General features: G+C 43.1%; 1 protein-coding gene across 1 annotated transcript in view; it reads left to right on the top strand.

The window, feature by feature from the left end:
• Positions 1-10,962, top strand: part of MDH1B (malate dehydrogenase 1B) — a 61,869-nt gene extending 50,907 nt beyond the window's left edge. The window contains exon 10 of the mRNA XM_044304430.1: positions 9,943-10,962. Coding sequence (XP_044160365.1) covers positions 9,943-10,040 — 98 coding nt within the window. The 3' untranslated portion in view covers positions 10,041-10,962. The remainder of the gene's footprint in view (positions 1-9,942) is intronic.
• Positions 10,963-22,627: the final 11,665 nt, after the last annotated feature.

The raw sequence follows: 22,627 nt of genomic DNA, 5'->3' as shown, positions 1-22,627 counted from the left end.
GGATCCAGGGCGATCGCCTCCCTCGACAATGAGAAAGCTTTTGATTCTGTTGAATGGAAGTTTATGTGGGAGACACTGAAATATTTGAGGTTCCCCCTGTCTTTTATACGATGGGTGCAGTTGTTATATCAGGCCCCAAAGGCAAGCGTAATGGTAAATGGCTACCTGTCGCACACCTTTAGGTTACATATCAGTACCAGACAAGGATGCCCCTTGTCGCCTATGTTGCTTGCCCTCGTCATGGAACCTCCGACACAATTGATCAACAACAGTATGCTGATAGAGGGCTGGACAATAGCAGGAATGCAAGAAAAGTTATCATTATATGCAGACTATATGTTAGTATATCTGCCAGATCCTGGTCCCTCATTGGAGGCTCTCCTGGATACGGTAGACCATTTTGGAACTTACTCGGGACTTCGGATGAATTGGACGAAGTCTAGCCTGTGCCTTGTTGACGAGGTGGACAGAAAAGACGTGTCTCCACTGTCTCGCTTAGAGGTAGTTGACTGCTTTGTATACTTGGGGTTCAGATACACAGCGACCCTACTCTGTCTTATCAACTGAATGTGGTATCTACAATGGAGTAGATTACCCGTAAAATCGAGGCCTGAGAGAACCTGCCACTATCCCTGGTGGGCCGAATAAACATAGCAATTTAGGTAATAATACCATTTTGACAATATGTCTACAGAGCAACTCCTTCGAAAATTCCCAATTCTCACTTTGAGTCTTTAGAGTACTGTCGCCATTCTTGTGCAGACACCAGGCTCCCAGGATGGCTAGGAAATCCCTAAAGGCCTTATACTTGCAGGGAGGACTGAGATTGCCAGATATGTATATTTACTACATCGCCTCGCAACTGGTATATGCATCATAGTGGATCAGGACTGATGCGAACAACCCAGCAGTGGTCCTCAAGGCTGTGCTAGTGGGCCCATACGAGGTGCTGGCTAACCTGGTGTATCGGGGAGAGGCACACATGGAGAAATACTACACGGAGGCTATGGTGAGTGTGGTAACGGCATGGAAGACATTTGTAGAGGTATATGTGGTAAGTGCAGATGTAGGTCCCCATATATCCCTCTGTGGAGAAATAAGCATCTCAAGGAGCTTTTCCATCTCCCTGACTTTGAATTCTAGCCCCAGAAAGGGGTAAGATACCTTACTCAACTATATGAAGACAGAAGCTTTTTCCATACTTTTGACAGTCTCAAAAGAGAATACAACCTACCCGTACAAATTTTTATCGATACCTCCAGTTGAGTCATGCCTGCGGGACACAGTATAGAGCTTCACCTCTACAGTTGAAATGTGGGCCCCTTGAATCTATTGCTAGGTGAGCACAGCTCTATAAACCAGTTTCCTCTTTCTATGAGGCGATAATGAAAATGCAAGATTCTCCACTCCGGCGATCATTTGAGCGTTGGTCCGTGGATATTCCTGGCCTGGAGGCATCTCACCTGGAGGAGTTGAGCTCTGTATGGAGAACCACGGTAATTAGTGCCCGAGACCAGCTCATTCAGATCAAGTGGATACACAGGGTGTATCTGGCCCCGGTGCATCTGTTCCACATGCGTAGACTACCAGATCCTTCATGTTCGAGATGCAGGGAGCCGAGAGGATCCTTGTACCATATGATATGGGCGTGTCCCACTATGCAGCTGTACTGGGGTCGGATATGCACTTTCATTAATACAAAACTGGGGCTCCCGGGGATCTGTTCCCCTGTAGTATGCTTACTGGGACTTGTGGTAGACGTAATCCCCACTAAATATGGCAGAAGACTGCTCCGTTTATTAATGTTTTATGGGAGAAAGACTACTCTCCTAAACTGGAAACCACCTAAGGCCCCTACTCTGGATCAGTGAATACAACTCATAAATGCTGATCTCAACATACACTGCTAGAGGAACTCCAGACTGCTTGTATGTGTGTGCGGTGTGAATGATGTCTAGAGATCGCTCAATATGTCTGGGGGGATACTGCCATAAAAAGACATATGCATCTAATTCAGATTGAGTTCCCTCTCTAATATTGGACTTCTCCTATTGATTGATTTACTGCGATACCTGGGTTTGCTGTCTACAATAATGTGTAATGTTCTTTCTTGCTTTCTTTCATCCCGGTTAGGATGCTGATGTACTGTAAACTAAAAAGTGAATAAAATAAATACTATTAAAAAAGTGTGATGGAGGACTTGCCGCCGGGTCCTGAATTGGCAGACCTCAATGTCTCTGGGGATCATTTTGGTACCGCCCAATGTCGGGACCCAACCCTATCCCGTGCATGGGAAACTGTGTTAATAGTAGATGGTGACTCACATCAACCTGGGGCAGAGTCAGTGTTTCCCCGTTTTGCAGTCCATCAGGATATATTGTATCGTGTAAACCAACTACAGGGTGAGCCTATTGAACAGTTGGTGGTCCCCAAGGCTTATTGCAAGCTTGTGTTAGATCTAGCCCACCAACGCGTTCTCGGAGGTCACCTGGGGCTGCAGAAAACTCAGGATTGTATTCTACAGCGGTTTTACTGGCCCAGCATATTCAAAGAAGTGGAAGAGTTTTGTAAGTCTTGCTCGACCTGCCAGATAACTAGCCCCCAGCAACATTTCCGTAGTCTCCTAGTACTTCTCCCGATTATCGAAGTATCGTTTGACCATATAGCTATGGACCTCATAGGCCCAGTGCCGAAGTCCGCCAGAGGACATTAGCACATCTTAGTCATTCTAGACTACGCCACTCGGTACCCGGAGGCGGTGCCACTGCGACATACCTCAGCCAAACTCATAGCTAAGGAATTAATGGAGATGTTTTCCCGAGTAGGACTACCTAAAGAGGTTCTGACCGACCAAGTGACCCCTTTTATATCTAAGGTGATGAGGGAACTCTGTAAGTTGTTGCACATGAAACAGCTACGGACGTCCATTTACCATCCGCAAATGGACGGTCTGGTAGAAAGGTTTAACCAAACATAAAAAAATATGCTGAAAAGGGTGGTGGCTAAAGATGGGAAGGACTGGGACCTCCTTGTGCCCTATCTCATGTTCGCTGTGCGAGAGGTACCACAGGCCTCTACTAGGTTCTCGCCCTTCGAACCGTTATATGGCAGACACTCTCACGGTCTCTTGGATGTGGCCAAAGAGGCGCGGGAACAACACCCCGCTCCACATAAAAGTGTCATTGAGTACGTTACCCAGATGCAAGATCGGATAGAGACATTGTTGCCTTTTGTTAGGGAGCATATGGAGGCAGCTCAGCGAGTCCAGAGTCGGGTCTATAATCGACAGGCTCAGGTCTGGATCTTTAACCCGGCTGATCGGGTTTTGGTTCTGGTGCCAACCTTGGACAGTAAGTTCCTGGCTAGGTGGCAGGGGCCCTACGAGGTACTCGAGAAAATTTGGAGATTTAAACTACAAGGTACACCAACCATGGAAAGATGGGGAAACCTGTACAGAAGACAGTCCGCGGCCGGGTTTTCTAAGAGAAGAGGTACCAGCCCCACTGTCTGATGCAAGGGAGGTGGCTGCCACAATAAAAATAGCTGACAGCCTCTCCTCTAAACAGACTCAGCAGGCCAGGGAGTTCGTTAGTCGGAACACAGATGTGTTCTCGGACCTCCCTGGACGCACTTCCATAATCCAGCATGACATTGTCACTGAGCCTCAGGCAAAAGTCTGATTAAAACCATACCGGGTACCCAAGGCTCGGAAACGAGCCACATCGGAGGAGGTGCAGCTAATGTTGCAGCTAGACTTTATTGAGGAGTCAAAAAGTGAGTGGGCCAGTCCTTTAGTATTGATACCTAAGCCAGGCGGGACGTTGCGGTTTTGTAACAACTTAACGAGGTTTCCAAATTTGATGCGTATTCCATGCCCAGTGGATGAGCTCATCGAGAGGTTAGGACAAGCCCGGTATTTTTCTGTTTTGGACCTCACGTAAGGGTACTAGCACGTGCCCTTGACGGAGGCTGCCAAAGAGAAAACTGTCTTCATCACACCTGAGGGGCTGTATCAATATAAGGTCTTATCCTTTGGTCTGCAGGGCGCCCCCGCCACTTTTTAGCAACTAATAGACATCGTGCTTCGTCCACATCATCGGTGCGCTTCGGCTTACCTGGACAATATTGTCATCCTCATCCACTGTACCAACTGGGAAAGTCACCTACCCAAAGTGCAGGCTGTAGTGGGCTCCCTTCGGAAAGCTGGCCTAACCGCTAACCCCAAAAAAGTGTGAAAGGGTTAGAAGAGACTAAGTACCTGGGGTATGTCATTGGGCGCAGAGTCATCAAACCCCAAGTGAACAAAATAGAGGCGATACAGAATTGGCGCCGACCTGTCACCACTAGGCAAATAAAGTAATTCCTGGGAATGGCGGGCTATTACATGAGGATTGTTTCCCTCTTTGCTACTCTAGCTGCGCTCTTAACAGGACTCTTGTCGCTGGAATGATTGGGCTGAAGAGACTTTCTCCGCTTTGAAGTCGGCCCTGTCCGGATCCCCGGTTTTGGTGACGCCCGACTTCAAAAGGGAGTTTATAGTAGTAGTACAGACTGATGCCTCCGAAGTAGGCCTTGGTGCTGTACTTTCTCAGGAAGTCAACAGGGAGGAGCATCCCATTGACTTCCTCAGCCGTAAGCTCACCCCAGCCGAGACCAGGTATAGTATAGTGGAGAGAGAGTGCCTGGCTATGAAGTGGGTACTAGAATCTCTCCGCTATTATTTATTGGGGAGAAAATTCCGCCTGGTCACGGACCACTCCCCTCTCGAGTGGATGAGCCAGGCCAAGGACAGAAATGCCCGGGTCACCCGATGGTTTCTCTCCCTACAAAAATGTAAGTGTTCGGTGGAACACGGGTCAAGCTGGTTACAGGGAAAAGCGGATGTCCTGTCCTGGGTACACTGTCTGGCGTGTGTTCCTCAGGGTTGAACAAAGGGGAGGGTATGTGACACAGTGAGAGGTTTTGTTTGGGAAAACAGGTATTTTCCTCCCAGCATGTGTTGCTGGGATGATTTACAGCCAGGTGAGGTCAAATACCGGACCGGATTTTAAGTGCCGGTCCTGGTTTTGGCAGCTCCCGGCTGTCCTTAAATAGGCAGCTGGGCTCAGAAGCCAGGTCTCTGTGTTAGGATCTGGGAGCCTTGTTCTGCATGAAGGCTTGCTACCTGTTTGGCGTGAAAACAGGTTGGTGCTGCTATGGTCAAGGACTCTTTGAGGCAGAATTGCCGCATGGTGTGAATTACCACCCACATCACAAGGTGTTTGAGTGTTACTGCTTGTTTTGTCACTTGCCTAAAGTGTGAATAAAACACTGAACTGTTTGTTGCCTGTATAGAGGCAACAACACTGAACTTGTTGTTGCCTCTATACTGCGTCTGCTAATCCTGTCTACCAGAGCGAATACTAATATTAGCTTTATGAGATTCTTCAGAGTTCTATAATTGTACCATATTATTTCACTCACACATACAAGCTACATATGAGCCATTCCAGGACACAGGATCCTTAAAGCTGCTGTGATTCTGCTGCTGCACTAAGATCTCACACCTGTGATATATATATCTTTGTTAGTGTGTGTGTATATACCGTATTGTCCGGCCATAAGACGACTTTCTAACACTAGAAATTATTTTCAAAAGTCTGGGGTCGTCTTATACGCCGAGTATAAGGCAGCACAGGGGAGAAGGAAGCAGTCCCTCCCTCCCCCCTGTGCTGCTGCGCCCCGAATCCTGGATCCCAGCGCCGCCCCTCTCAATTTATTCACTGTAGGGTTGCAAGTTAAGTCCCTGATACATCGCTGGCTGCAATGCTTCACAGCGCAGCAATGTATCAGCCGGGAGGGAGGAGGGGCTGGAGGCGGCAACTCACGGTGGGGCCGGTGTAGTCACTGTACTCTTACACCGAATTAAGCAGGCGGAGCAGGCGCGTCACGTGAGTGACGTTACGCCACCGCCCGCTCTGCCTGTTACCGGAGCTTCATTGTAAGGTAATAAAGATCATAGCGCTGATTTAAAGTTCAAGTTACTGCCTGTTAAGGAATAGTCTTTAGATATTATACTGCTGTGAGCGGCGGGGCCGGTGTATTGGGGGACACTGTTATGGGGAGATCTGTGGATGACACATATAGCATAGGATGCTATATAGTGTCATCCATAGATCCCACCATAGCAGTGTCATCCACAGATCCCCCTCCCATAACAGTGCCATCCACAGATCCCCCTCCCCATAAGGCTCCATTCACACGTCCGCAAATGGGTCCGCATTCGTTCCGCAATTTTGCGGAACGGGTGCGGACCCATTCATTTTCTATGGGGACGGAATGGATGCGGACAGCACACAGTGTGCTGTCAGCATCCGCATTTGCAGAGAGCGGCCCTGATCTTCAGGTCCGCAGCTCCGCAAAAAATAGAACATGTCCTATTCTTGTCCGCAGCTTGCGGACAAGAAAAGGCATTTCTATAGGGGTGCCGGGCAGGTGTGTTGCGAATCCGCAATTTACGGGTCTGCAACACACCACGGACGTGTAAATGGAGCCTAACAGTGCCATACACAGATTCCCCCCCCCCAATAACAGTGCCATCCACAGATCCCCCATGGCAATGGACCCACCCTCTTTTCCCAGCCCCTAGTAGTTCCTATGTGGGAAACTGGGAATGTGAAAAGAAAAAGATAGATTACCACGGCAGCCAGGATGCTACTGAAGCCCTGGCTGCCATGGTCAGTTCCCTGGACTGGAGAAGATCGTCTTTGAGACAGGAAGGGCTGGGCAGGCAGGGGTAGTCTTATACGGTGAGTATAGCCCAAACTCTATATTTTAAATGTAAAAGTTGGGGGTCGTCATATGCGCCCAGTCATCTTAAACGCCGGAAAATACGGTGTGTGTGTGTGTGTATGTATATATATATATATATATATATATACAGTTGCAAGAAAAAGTATGTGAACCCTTTGGAATGATACGGATTTCTGCACAAATTGGTCATAAAATGCGATCTGATCTTCATCTAAGTCACAACAATAGACAATCACAGTCTGCTCAAACTAATAACACACAAATAATTAAATGTTACCATGTTTTTATTGAACACACCATGTAAACATTCACAGTGCATGTGGAAAAAGTATGTGAACCACTAGACGAATGACATCTCCAAGAGCTAATTGGAGTGAGGTGTCAACCAACTGGAGTCCAATCAATAAGATGAGATTGGAGGTGTTGGTTACAGCTGCCCTGCCATATAGAAAACACACACCAGTTTTGGATTTGCTTTTCACAAAAAGCATTGCCTGATGTGAATGATGCCTCGCACAAAAGAGCTCTCAGAAGACCTACGATTAAGAATTGTTGACTTGCATGAAGCTGGAAAGGGTTATAAAAGTATCTCCAAAAGCCTTGCTGTTCAACAGTACACGGTAAGATAAATTGTCTATAAATGGAGAAAGTTCAGCACTGCTGCTACTCTCCCTAGGAGTGGTCATCCTGTAAAGATGACTGCAAGAGCACAGTGCAGACTGCTCAATGAGGTGAAGAAGAATCCTAGAGTGTCAGCTAAAGACTTACAAAAGTCTCTGGCATATGCTAACATCCCTGTTAGTGAATCTACGATACGTAAAACACGAAACAAGAATGGATTTCATGGGGGGATACCACAGAGGAAGCCACTGCTGTCCAAAAAAAACATTGCTGCACGTTTACAGTTTGCACAAGAGCACCTGGATGTTCCACAGCAGTACTGGCACAATATTCTGTGGACAGATGAAACCAAAGTTGAGTTGTTTGGAAGAAACACACAACACTATGTGTGGAGAAAAAGAGGCACAGTACACTAATATCAAAACCTCATCCCAACTGTGAGGTATGGTGGTGGGTGCATCATGGTTTGGGGCTGCTTTGCTGCGTCAGGGCCTGGACAGATTGCTATCATCGAAGGAAAAATGAATTCCCAAGTTAATCAAGACATTTTGCAGGAGAACTTAAGGCCATCTGTCCACTAGCTGAAGCTCAACAGAAGATGGGTGTTGCGCCAGGACAACGACCCAAAGCATAGAAGTAAATCAACAACAGAATGGCTTAAACAGAAGAAAATACGCCTTCTGGAGTGGCCCAGTCAGAGTCCTGACCTCAACCCGATTGAGATTCTGTGGCATGACCTCAAGAAAGCGATTCACACAAGACATCCCAAGAATATTCCTGAACTGAAACAGTTCTGTAAAGTCAAATGGTCAAGAATTACTCCTGACCGTTGTGCACGTCTGATCTGCAACTAGAGGAAACATTTAGTTGAAGTTATTGCTGCCAAAGGAGGTTCAACCAGGTATTAAATCCAAGGGTTCACATACTTTTTCCACCTGCACTGTGAATGTTTACATGGTGTGTTCAATAAAAGCATGATAACATTTAACTCTTTGTGTGTTATTAGTTTAAGCAGATTGTGATTGTCTATTGTTGTGACTTAGATGAAGATCAGATCACATTTTATGACCAATTTGTGCAGAAATCTATATCATTCCAAAGGGTTCACATACTTTTTCTTGCAACTGTATATATATATATATATATATGTGTAAAATCACAGCTGACGATGTAGTCGGCTTCCCTCACTCCTGTCAGGCTGACAGATCACAGCACAGAGCCGAAAACTCTGCCGCAGAGAAATTATGACCATGTAGCCGGCCTTCCTCACTCCTGTCAGGCTGACAGGGCACAGCACAAACTGTGATAAGAGTTTCAGAGCCCTGCCGGGTGCCTGAGACGGATCGCAAACACAGTCTCCAGGGAACAGTTTTCTCCCTTCCTCTTCACTGGGAGCGGCCTAAGCACAGTGCGCATGCTCTGATATGCGCGTTCACATCTCACTAGCGGTCAGCTCCACCAGGAAGTAGCTGTTACCTCAGGCTGAACAGTGTCTCCAGCTGTGGTGTTGATGCAGCCCATCCTAGTGAGTCACTGGGCATTCTAGGACGTGTTTCTGATGCAATGACTTGATGGCAGTCATTTTAGGGTCCCACAATGATAACTCCCTAGAGAAAATGAGCTTCTTTTGATGAATAAAAGGTACTTATGAATGCGTTTTTACTATGACATTTATATATATTTTTTTTATTTAGTTTAGATTCCCAGAGAACCCCTTTAACCGATTGTGCCATTTTTTACTTAACATGTTACCCATCTGGTTTAGCTCAACTGCACCTGTATACTACTCCAAAATGGCTCCTGAGATAGAGACACCGCCTGCAGGTCTGAAGATAGTAACAGTGCTTGTAACAGCCGAACCAGCACTTCTCACAGGGACACTCCCTGAAACATACAGATAGTTTGCAGGGAACACCCGCTGCATATGAGAAACCCACCAGGACCACTGCAGGATAAATCTCAATCATCCCATGGAACACCCGATGGGGAAACCACTTCTAGTTCAGACATGTCCTGCAGTTCGTTCTAAAGCACACCTCCAACTCTATAACATGCATATAACTCTGGACACACTTTCAGTACCTCATATGATACATGATACTCTAGAAACCACTTCCAGCTATATAATATCAGGCTTAGCAACCATACTGGTCTTCACAGCAGCAGGACCCTATATGTGTGAGCTTTATTGTACTAGACAGAAGGAAAAAACATGTTTGCGTAGTGGGTGAGCTCTCCTTTATAGGGGGGCTAATTAGTCTGGTATTACTAATGATTTGTCTTCTGTCCTAGACGGGAGGAGCAAGTCATTAACCCCCTTTGTGTGTGCTGCCTGAAGGATGATAAGGATAGATAGATAGACCGATTATATATGAAAATAGATAAATATACAGCAAAATGGGCAATATCACAAACAATAGATAGATAGACAGAGTATTTTTTCTAGATACTATAAACTACAATACATTGTTGTAATAGACATAATCCTTTGTAATAATCCTGACACGCGTTTGTTTTGACTTCTTTCAGAACAGGAAAATTCATCAAACAAACTGAAAAAAGAATCTTCATTGCTGAGTGGGGAAGATCAGCTAAATGTCCAGGCATCTCCTGACCAACCTAGTTGAAGTTCTCTTACCTTAAACTTACCTGTGGTTTATTGCTTTTTAAAGAGGTTTTCCAAGACTTTTATACTAGTGAACTATCCTCTGAGTAGGCTTGAGTGAATCAACCTTCAGATCATAGGTCCAAAGTTGATTCGTTCAAATACGTAGATTTTAATGCTTTCATAAATGTTTTCATTCAGCAATAAAATGAAACATTTTGCCCGAAGTCACGCAAGACTTCAGTGAATTTCTACTGTATTCATATCTGCGTATTAAATAAAATTTAAATAACAATCCAAATTAGGCTTTGGTACTGGTTGGTACCTCGACATCAAAGCCTAGTTCAGATTGCTATTTAATTTTTTTTAAAATACGCAGATATGAAGACACTAATAATTCACTGAACAAACTTTGGCCCCACAGAGCCAATATATTTTAATGCTGTACAGAAACAGCATTAAAATCAAAGTAATTGAACGAATTGACTCCGGATCTATGATCCGAAGGACAATTCGCTCAAGCCTAGTCGTCAGTATCTAATTGGTGGGGGGTTCTGGATGTTGGATCCCCAGGTGGATCAGCTGTTTGAGAGGGCACTGGTGCTCACAGTAGTGCCTCGGCCTTCTTGCTGCTTAGCCTAGGCCATGTGACGTTGCAGTAATTGATCACATGGCCTAGTTGCAGCTCCGCCCCTTTGAAGTGAAAGAGGCTGAGCTGCGATCCCAAGTACAGCCGCTATCAAATGTATGGCACTGTGCTTTGAGCTGAAAGAAGGCCGCGGCGCTATGGTGAGCGCCAGTGCCTTTTCAAACAGCTGATCAGCGGTTGTCCCCGGTGGCGGACCTCCACCAATCAGATACTGATGACTTATCCAGAGGGTAGGTTATCAGTATAAAAGTCTAGGAAAACCCCTGTAATGTATTTTCAGTTAATAATTACTAAATAAGATTAACCTGTAACAAAGTAAAAATAAACATAAAATGTAACATTTCACAACAGCACTGTCTTCTCTTTGTTACTGCTTGACATACCAAGGGATGGCCATGCAGGTTTATGGACGCCAGTGCTGCCCTGTGCTACACTACCATGTCTGCATCTGCCCTGCTACATGAGCTCCCTGCACACAGCACTGTACATCACCTTCACAGGTAATCCGTACACAGACGCATTGCACAAAGCAACCAACTGTGCCGCAATCAAACCGCAGATACTGAATCAAAACCTCTTAAACCAGAATTTGTATCTACAAATATCCTGCTCTTGAAGATCTGTAATAAATCCTACTGGGGAGTAATGCATAAAACATAGCTATTATTAAAGGGCCAAAACCGAGTACTAAGGCATAATACAAGATACACACTTGTAAGTGACATGAATGACTGTTACTACAGTAAGTCAACTACATATCTGGTATGCTGGAGTCTGAATCTATTCTGGATGGGTGTCCAATTGCCATGTGCTATGCCCTGGCGCTAGCAAAAGCGAAGAACCCATACAAGAATTAGTCAAGACTGCATTGGTAGATGGGCTACTAAGAAGGTAAGACCAAAACATCCCCTTACTGACACTTTCTATGCACTCTCTAAAATAAGCAAGGTAACGAATCCCTAAAAGGAAAACATATTTGATTGGTTGCTACGGGCAACTAAGCCAGTTCTACTTTACACCAGTTTCATAAATGACCCCATATGTGTTTAGGGAGTGTGGAAAAAGGCTTGAAGAACGTATAGGTCAGATTTCACCTTTCATTTTTCACAGCTGCTTTTGAAACTGAAAAGTAGAATCTGATTGGTTGCTATGGGCAACTAAGCCAGTTGTTTTAAACCAGTTTAATAAATATCCCCCATAGTTTCTGGAATTGGGAGCATCATTTAGAATGTTGGCTTATATATTGATGAGATTTGAAGACCATTTTTGACCAGTCTACCATCTTACATTAGGGATACTTCAGACTTACTTTTGAAGCTGGAAGGGTTAAGCATGCAAACTCGACCCTGTTCATTGGGATGTGAAGGACTATATGGGAATTAAAGCGGTACAGTCATTCTGATACCGTCAGATGTGAGACTGAGGGGACATAATGAACTACTTCTCAAATTACTGGAATATACAGGTCCTTCTCAAAAAATTTGCATATTGTGATAAAGTTCATTATTTTCTGTAATGTACTGATAAACATTAGACTTTCATATATTTTAGATTCATTACACACAACTGAAGTAGTTCAAGCCTTTTATTGTCTTAATATTGATGATTTTGACATACAGCTCATGAAAACCGAAATTTCCTATCTAAAAAAATTAGCATATTTCATCCGACCAATAAAAGAAAAGTGTTTTTAATACAAAAAAAGTCAACCTTCAAATAATTATGTTCAGTTCTGCACTCAATACTTGGTCGGGAATCCTTCTGCAGAAATGACTGCTTCAATGCGGCGTGGCATGGAGGCAATCAGCCTGTGGCACTGCTGAGGTGTTATGGAGGCCCAAGAAGCTTCGATAGCGGCCTTAAGCTCATCCAGAGTGTTGGGTCTTGCGTCTCTCAACTTTCTCTTCCCAATATCCCACAGATTCTCTATGGGGTTCAGGTCAGGAGAGTTGGCAGGCCAATTGAGCACAGTAATACCATGGTCAGTAAACCATTTACCAGTGGTTTTGGCACTGTGAGCAGGTGCCAGGTTGTGCTGAAAAATGAAATCTTCATCTCCATAAAGCTTTTCAGCAGATGGAAGCATGAAGTGCTCCAAAATCTCCTGATAGCTAGCTGCATTGACCCTGCCCTTGATAAAACACAGTGGACCAACACCAGCAGCTGACATGGCACCCCAGACCATCACTGACTGTGGGTACTTGACACTGGACTTCAGGCATTTTGGCATTTCCCTCTCCCCAGTCTTCCTCCAGATTCTGGCACCTTGATTTCCGAATGACATGCAACAGTCCAGTGCTGCTTCTCTGTAGCCCAGGTCAGGCGCTTCTGCCACTGTTTCTGGTTCAAAAGTGGCTTGACCTGGGGAATGCGGCACCTGTGGCCCATCTCCTGCACACGCCTGTACATGGTGGCTCTGGATGTTTCTACGCCAGACTCAGTCCACTGCTTCCGCAGGTCCCCCAAGCTCTGGAATCGGTCCTTCTCCACAATCTTCCTCGGGGTCCGGTCACCTCTTCTCGTTGTGCAGCGTTTTCTGCCACACTTTTTCCTTCCCACTGAGGTGCCTTGATACAGCACACTGGGAACAGCCTATTTGTTCGGAAATTTCTTTCTGTGTCTTACCCTCTTGCTTGAGGGTGTCAATGATGGCCTTCTGGACAGCAGTCAGGTTGGCAGTCTTACCCATGATTGCGGTTTTGAGTAATGAACCAGGCTGGGAGTTTTTAAAAGCCTCAGGAATCTTTTGCAGGTGTTTAGAGTTAATTAGTTGATTCAGATGATTAGGTTAATAGCTCATTTAGAGAACCTTGTCATGATATGCTAATTTTTTTAGATAGGAATTTTGGGTTTTCATGAGCTGTATGCCAAAATCATCAATATTAAAACAATAAAAGGCTTGAACTACTTCAGTTGGTGTGTAATGAATCTAAAATATATGAAAGTCTAATGTTTATCAGTACATTACAGAAAATAATGAACTTTATCACAATATGCTAATTTTTTTAGAAGGACCTGTAATCTCAGACATAAGATGACATCTTTAACAGACATAATTACCACCAGCTCAGGGCCCCTGAAAATGGTTTTCCACACATATTGTTAAATATCCCCCCTCTTGTCTAGACTGGAGGTCTAGGCACTTCTTGCCATCATACTATGTTTTATGGCAGATGTGTCCACCATTTTATGTAACTTTCCCGATCTGTGCTTCACATAAAAATTAAACCTCCTCAATGACATGACCCACCTGATTACCCTCACATTTCTTCCTTTGTTTTACCACATCCATGTCTGCAGAACATAGTCCATTACCAAGCTAAGACCTCAGGCACACAAACGTAGTTTGGTTCTGCATCCGAAACCCATTCACTTCAATGGGGCCACAAAAGATGCGGACAGAACTCCGTCTGCATCTGTTGCTCCGTCCCGTGGAACATGTCCTATTCTTGTCCATTTTGCGGACAAGAGTAGGCATTTCTATTATGGGTGGACAGTTCCATTCCGCAAATTGTGAAACGCACACACGCGAATTTGCAGACAATTTGGAGACCGCAAAACTTGGCGCGGTCGTGTGCATGAGCCCTAAGGCTGAGTTCACACTTGAGTTATTTGATCAGTTATTTCTATCAGTTTGATCAGTTATTATTACTCACAATAACTGATTGAAATAACTGATCAGATAATGTGAACTAAGTCTAAACCTTCCTGACGCAGCAATTTTCTGTTTTTGTGTTTTTGTTTTTTTGCTCCCTGCCTTCCCAGAGCCATAACTTTTTTATTTTTCCGTTCACATAGGCTTATGAGGGATTGTTTTTTGCAGGACAAGCTGTACTTTCTAGTGCTATGATTTAATATTGCATACATAGTGGGAAGCGGGGAAAAAATTCTGAATGGGGTGAAATTTAAAAAAAAATTCAATTCCGCCAGTTTTATTGGTTTTATTTTTATGGCGTTCCCTAGGTGGTAAAACTGCATTGTGCTCATAATTCTCCAGGTCATTATGATTATGACGATACCAAATATGTATAGTTTTTCTTGTGTTTTAATACTGAAAGAGATAAAAACTTTAGAAAAAATTTTTTTTGTTCTTTTCATGACCACATTCTGACCCCTATAACTTTTTTATAGTTATGACTATGGAGATGTGTGAGGGCTCACTTTTTGAAGGACGATATGTAGTTTTTGATAATACCATTTTGTGGGGGTAAAATGAAAAAAAATGTGAATTGTTAATTATTTTTTTTCCGTTACACCATTCATTTATTAGTAAAAGGCGTTTCCGCACACAATTATACCCATGATACTGATTTTTTTTTAAATTAAGTACTTTGATCTTGGGAAGAGGGGGGTGATTTTCATTTTATATTTTTTTAAACTTTTTTTTTTTTTTACTTTGTATTGGGTCTATAAGCGGACCACAAATGCAATCATCAGATTGCAATTTGTATAGGATAATGACATTTTCTCCATTATCCTATACAGAAATGCCGCCTGCTGGCCTGAACTGTAATATACAAGTAATAAGCCTGGAAGCCTGATACGGGTTCAATCTTATTACTATGAATCAACGCTTTCCCCGATCTCCATCGGCATTGGCATTAACATGGTTGGTGTGAAACAGCAGGCACCCACTAGCTATGGCGCTCACTCCGCACCATCTTTAAACACCCGACATCCGCTGTACATGTATGGAGGATATCGTGAAGGGTTAGGCCTCTTTCAAACGGGCGTTGCGGGAAAAGGTGTGGGTGCGTTGCAGGAACATTGTAATGCGTTTTGCACTCGCGAGAGAAAAATTGGCATGTTTGGTACCCAAACCCGAACTTTTTCACAGAAGTTCGGGCTTGGGATCGGTGTTCTGTAGATTGTATTATTTTCCCTTATAACATGGTTATAAGGGAAAATAATAGCATTCTGAATACAGAATGCATAGTAAAATAGCATTGGAGGGGTTACATTTTTTTTAAAAAATATTTAACTCACCTTAATCCACTTGATCGCGCAGCCTGTCTTCTCTTCTGTCTTCTTTCTTTGCTTTGTGCAGGAACAGGACCTGTGGTGATGTCACTCCGGTCATCACATGGTCCATCACATGATCCATCACCATGGTAAAAGATGTCACCACGGAGTGATGTCACCACAGGTCCTGTTCCTGCAGAAACCAAAGAAAGAAGACAGAAGAGATGCCGACTGCGCGATCAAGTGGATTAAGGTGAGTTCAATTATTTGTTGTTTTTTTAACCCCTCCAGCGCTATTTTACTCTGCATTCTGTATTCAGAATACTATTGTTTTCCCTTATAACCATGTTATAAGGGAAAATAATAATGATCGGGTCTCCATCCCGATCGTCTCCTAGCAACCGTGCGTGAAAATCGCACCGCATCCGCACTTGCTTGCGGATGCTTGCGATTTTCACGCAACCCCATTCATTTCTATGGGACCTGCGTTACGTGAAAATGCATAAAATAGAGCATGCTGCGATTTTCACGCAATGCACAAGTGATGCGTGAAAATCACCGCTCATGTGAACAGCCCCATAGAAATGAATGGGTCGGGATTCAGTGCGGGTGCAATGCGTTCAACTCGCTCATCGCATACGCGCGAAATACTCACCCATGTGAAAGGGGCCTTAATGATTGCAACACCCACTTGTTGGCCAAACATTCTCGTTCAGTGTCTTTCCTCTGTAGGAGATAAAGACAAATCCAGCCAGCGCTAGCTACTACGGGTCAGCGTTGCTGCGGGGAGGAGTGAAACTCCACGAAGACGAATGTTAAAGTAAATCCGGCAACTGCTTAAATATTCAGAATCTTCTTCTTTTATTGCTTATTATATAAGAATGTATTGTTACTTCTTATATAATAAGCAATAAAAGAAGATGATTCTGCATATTGAAGCAGTTGCAGGGATTTACTTTTACTTTCCTCTATAGAAGTCAGCTTTCTTCTCGGGTATCTCCCCGGCTGTTCCATAACATTCACCACCTGAGACAACACCGAAACTAGGAACGCTTTTCTAAAATCTGGGGTAACTAGCACTGGCTATTTACCCAGAGCAGACATTAGACCCTGAAAAGCCTTATCTTCCTCAGGGGTTAATTTCATCATTACTGATTTACCACCCCTTGTTAAGTCATACAATTTAGGCAAAATTTGGCACAAACCACTGGTAGTAGTAACCACTGTTACTATTAGTTTTTTGGTTAACGGTTTATGCCAGTTCTGTATTGCCTTGACCATGTCAATCTGGGTCTTAATTAATTATTTTCCCAATAGTATACCCCACGTACTTTTCTTCCTCTAACCCCACTATATTATATCATTAGGCCCACGTCACTAATAGCCTCATTTGTTTGCCAGCAACCCTTCATGAGATCAAGAGTGGTGATATACTTTGTATTACCGATCCTCTCATTTAGTTTATTGACCCTAGGCCTGAGGTACACATCACATTTTGACATGTCATTTAATTTCCTAAAGTCATTACACCCCCTTACCCCTTGCACCATTATAGCATTGGGAACAATGGGTTCAACCGCTCACTTTTAGACTCTTCAATAACACCCAACTCAAGCATGCGCTTGACCTTAGAGGACTCCACCTCTCTGCATGCTTTTGGTATCTGGTACGACTTACAGTTCCCCTTACAACCCGGCTTATTTTCTATATCATTTTTATAAGGTGTGTACAGCCTGGACGGACAGAAAATTTACTTCTATAGCTCAGAAGGAATTCCTTAACTTTCTTGATAACCTTTTCTTCTTATTTGACATATGGGTGTAATTTTAAACAATTTGCACAGTTCCTTTATAACCTTTGTCATCAGGTGTGTTCCCAGGTCAGTGATGATTTCTTTGGGGACCGTTGTGATGGAGAACATGTAAAACAACTCACGTGCAAAATGTCTAGATGCCATGTTTTCTAATGACAATGCTTCTTGGTCACAGGTACCACAATCAACTACTACAGAAGGTTAGTGTAACCTCGAACTGCGTGGTTTCTGCACTAAAATAAGGTTTTTTTCAAAATCATCCTGGGAATCTTCATAATTGCAGTGCTGCACACAGCCTTCTTCTTCCTCATACTGAGGTATATTCACTGATAGCTCCGGCGCACACAAACCACCAGAGAGGCAGCATTGATCCCACCTAATATTCAAGGCTGACTGTGCCATTGTGCACTCAGCACAATGACATCTGCTGAATAGCCCCTTGTCTACAGGGGCAAACTGTTCTTTTTACACATGTGCCAATGCTCTCCTACCTGCTCATTTGCACACGAAGAGTCCACCATGATCATCTTCATTGAAGATCCCATACGAAATCTCGTGCACGGTGACCTATGATGTCACCACACCGGACGGCCGATCTTCAATCGGGATGGAGAAGACAGACTATGGTAATGTTGTGCTGGGGTAATGGAGACTACACACAAGTGCTGTTGCTCATTAGCCACAATCCCCACCCTCCTTTCTCTCTACTTCATGTCTCCTCATGAGTGCCATTCCTACAGAGATTCAGCTGAAGATCTTATCATCTGTATTCAGGATTATAATCCCTGCCAATATTTAAGTATTTTAATTTTCTTAATTCCTGGAGAACTACTTTAACAAAAATTTGAGCTAAAGTAATATGTACCTGTGTAGTGTAGGTCCCCCTCAAGCCAACAACGCAGATCTGACTTTTTGAGGTATGGACTGTACTAGCTGTCTATGTGTTACTGTATTTATCCAGCATCAAGGCCTTTAAGTCCTGATCTTAATCCTATTGCTCAGACTGCTGGTTTGTTTTCATTCTATAATGCATCCCGGTACACACAACCAGGTTGGGCACATGATGCAAAAGAAAATATTACTCATCAGACAAGAGTAACTTTTTTCTATTGCTCCATGGTCCATTTCTGATGCCTATGTGCCAATTGTTAATAGTGATGGACATGTGTCAGCATGGACACTCTGACTGGTCTGAACCTATGCAGCCACATACACAATCTGTGATGCATTATGTCTTCTGGTACCAGCATTAGGTTGACTAGCAAATACATTGTCAAGCACAACAGAGGCCGAGGTGTGGAACAGGGATTATGGTCAAAAGCTTGAGCACTTGCTGCAATGGAGACTGCCCAGTAGAACTTATGGCCTCATTTGCATATTAATTAATAGGGTTGAGCGGACACGAACCCGGACTTTTTCACTGAAGTTTGGGTTCGGTGTTCGAGTGATTTTATTATTTTCTGTTATAATATGGTTATAATGGCAAATAATAGCATTCTTGTAATTTTTGTTTATTTAAAGGAGATATTATTATACAATTAACAGACAATAGAGTTACATCACTCCACAAGTAATTTAGAAAAAATAATTATATTCTTACATATTCAGAAAAAATATATATTATTTGGTACAAGAATGTGTTTTAAACATGGGAAACGGATGTGGGGGGGGGGGGGGGGGGCAGGGGGAGAGAGAGTGGAGAAGATGGGGGAAGAGAGGGAGGGGGAAATACCAGTCAGATTATCAATTAATGACAAGTAATACAGTAATCATAGGTACAATACAGGGTGTAGTTGAGAAAGATAACAGTTTTGTCATATCAAGTATAAGACAGGTTACAATTGTTTAATGCTATGTACTCTGTCCATTTAGTCCAAATGTTTTCAAACTTCTGGATGTTCTGAGCTAATGTAAATTTACGCTTCTCAAAATTATAACTTTTATGGATCTCTAAATCATACACATACCAAGAAATGCAATTCAAGATAACAACTAGATGGTATAAAATTCCTACTCTCATGCACAAAGTGAGATTTCAGATAACTGTTGGAGGTGCAAGGAAGAGATAGGAACATATACACATATTTGGTATACATGCCCACGAATGGCCCCCTTCTGGGAATCACTCAGCAAAATAATGAAAGAGATCCTTAAGAAGGAGGTCACTCTCACAGAAAAGTTTATACTTTTCAACATTTACGATGTAAATCAAGTAGACTTCAAATCTGAGTTAACCACACACTTCCTAAACGCTGCTAAAGTAATAGTCCCCAGAAAATGGCTGCAGAATGACGCTCCTACTATCCAAGAATGGATGTCGGAAATCCATAAAATAATAGAATTATTAAGACAGAATGCTAATTAAAATGTCCATGGAGGGGTTAAAAATAATTTTAAAAAAAACAGACCTCATCCACTTGATCGAGCAGCCTTGATCATCATCGTAGGTCCTTTCGCAAGGTCCTGAAGAAAGAAGACCTGCGCGATCAAGTGGATGAGGTGATTTTTTTTTTATTATTTCAACCCCTCAATGGCCATTTTATTTAACATTCTGTCTTAAGAATGCTATTTTTTTTCCTTTATAACAATGTCATAGCGAAAAATAATAAAGTGAAGTTCGGGTCCCCATTGACTTTAATGGGGTCCGGGTTTGGGGTCAAGTTCGGGTCCAGAACCTGAACTTTGACCTGAAGTTCGGCCGAACCCGGCGTACCTGAACCTACACGGGTTCTCTCATCCCTATTAATTAACCCTTACCCTGCCAAGGACATCTTGCAGGTTGACACTTCAGTAGCTAAGGATGTATCTGATAGGTCCTTGCTACTGATGACTGTATCGCAGGTTGCATGGCAGTTAGAAATATAAGCCAGGTCATATTTTATAGCTGACAACCTGTAAAGCCTGAGATACGGGCGTTAGAAATAGGTCCCCGTGAGAGCTGCATATTCAAGGTCTTGTTTTAAAACTTAGATTGTTGCATTTAAATCAACACCTAGGTCATATCTCTAGCTACTATGCATTCTGAGATTTAACAGGTTAAGAGCAGCCAACCCCCTTCAGCTGTCTGTGATCTCACTCAGTGTGGAGTAGCAGAGGTGGGACAGGGGGAACGTGCTGACAGGTTGCAGAGAGAGAAGTGTTGGGGATGCAACAGCATGTACCATATACAGAATTGTGTATTAATATCACTTGACCAGTAGATGGTGCTGTATTAAGGTTACCAGTTGTGTATATCTGTAAAACTTGTTGGTTCTCTCTGTCTTTATACTCTTTATACAAAAATGGCTGCTGTTACAGTTTGCTGAAATGTCTTGTATGTTTGGAATGTAATCCACACAAGTAAACCAAGTTCTGCCTCATCACAAGCTACTAGTGTCTTCTCTAACCCACAACCAACAGGTTATGGGCCCTGCTCTAGACACTAGAAAAAGGAAAACTACAAGCAAGTAAGTGCTGCATCTACAATCCTACCAAATCCTGTGTGAGGAAACAAGACCCGCATCCAATTCCCTGAAAGATGGCAAATGCTTCAGATATGAAGTTTACAATAGCAAAACTCAACAATACCAACTACCAGCTATGGAAGTTTAACCCCTTAGGGACGCATGACATACCGATACGGCATGTTTCCCAAGTCCTTGAGGACCCATGACATACCGGTACGTCACCTATAGTTCCGATCACCGCCGCCCGGCGGGCGGTGATCTGAACGCGGTGCCTGCTCAAATCATTGAGCAGGCACCATGGCTAAATGTGCAGAGGGGTCCCCTTGCGGCTTTTTATTGTGCGGGCGGCGGTAGTCGGCAGTGCCATCGGGTCCCCATGGGGCTGTGGGGGGGACCCGATGGTATGGAAGGCAGCTCGATGCCTAAGGAAGGCATCACGCTGCCTTCCGGTGAAGAGCCTGTGAGATCCAGCCCCCTGGGTCTCACAGGCCGGAAGCTGTATGAGTAATACACACAGTATTACTTATACAGCCAGTGCATTCCAATACAGAAGTATTGGAATACATTGTAAAGGATTAGACCCCTAAAAGTTCAAGTCCCAAAGTGGCACAAAAAAAGTTTAAAAAATAAAGTTTCCCCCCCAAAAAATTAAAAGTTTCAAGTAAAAAACAAAACAAAATGTCATTATCCCCAAATAAAGTTAAAAAAAGGTAAAAAATAGGAAAAAAATAAATAAAAATATTAGGTATCCGTATCCGTATCGACCGGCTCTATAAACATATCACATGACCTAACCCCTCAGATGAACACCGTAAAAAATAAAAACTGTACTAAATAAACCATTTATTTTTTTGTCACCTTACATCACAAAAAGTACAACAGCAAGCGATCAAAAAGGCGTTTGCCCACCAAAATAGTATCAATCTAACCGTCACCTTATCCCACGAAAAATGAGAACCTACCTAAGATAATCGCTCCAAAAAAAAAAAAAACTATGGCTCAGAATATGGAGACACTAAAACATGATATTTTTTTTTGCTTCAAAAATGAAATCATTGTGTAAATCTTAAATAAATAAAAAAGTATGCATATTCGGTATCGCCACGTCCGTATCCACCGGCTCTATAAAAATATCACATGACCTAACTGTAAAACTGTAAAAAAATAAAAACTGTGCTAAATAAATCATTTTTTGTCACCTTACATCACAAAAAGTGTAATAGCAAGCGATCAAAAAGTCACACGCATCCCAAAATAGTGCCAATAAAACCGTCATCTCATCCTGCAAAAATCATACCCTACCCAAGGTAATCGCCCAAAAACTGAAAAAAATATGTCTCTCAGACTATGGAAACACTAAAACATGATTATTATTTTTTTTGCTTCAAAAAAGAAATCATTGTGTAAAACTTACATAAATAAAAAAAAAGTATACATATTAGGTATTGCCGCATCCGTGGCAACCTCGTCTATAAAAATATCACATGATCTAACCTGTCAGATGAATGTTGTAAATAAAAAATCAAAACAGCTATTTCTTGTTATCTTGCCTCACATAAAGTGTAATATAGAGCAACCAAAAATCATATGTACCCTAATCTAGTACCAACATTACTGCCACCCTATCCTGTAGTTTCTAAAATGGGGCCTTTTTTTGGAGTTTCTACTCTAGGGGTGCATCAGGGGGGTTTCAAATGGGACATGGTGTCAAAAAAACCAGTCCAGCACAGCTGTTTACA

The sequence above is a fragment of the Bufo gargarizans genome, chromosome 8 (genome assembly GCF_014858855.1).
Source record: "Bufo gargarizans isolate SCDJY-AF-19 chromosome 8, ASM1485885v1, whole genome shotgun sequence".
NCBI lineage: Eukaryota > Metazoa > Chordata > Amphibia > Anura > Bufonidae > Bufo > Bufo gargarizans.
The sequence above is the reverse complement of the archived record's forward strand: the minus strand, read 5'-3'. Positions and strand labels throughout refer to the sequence as shown.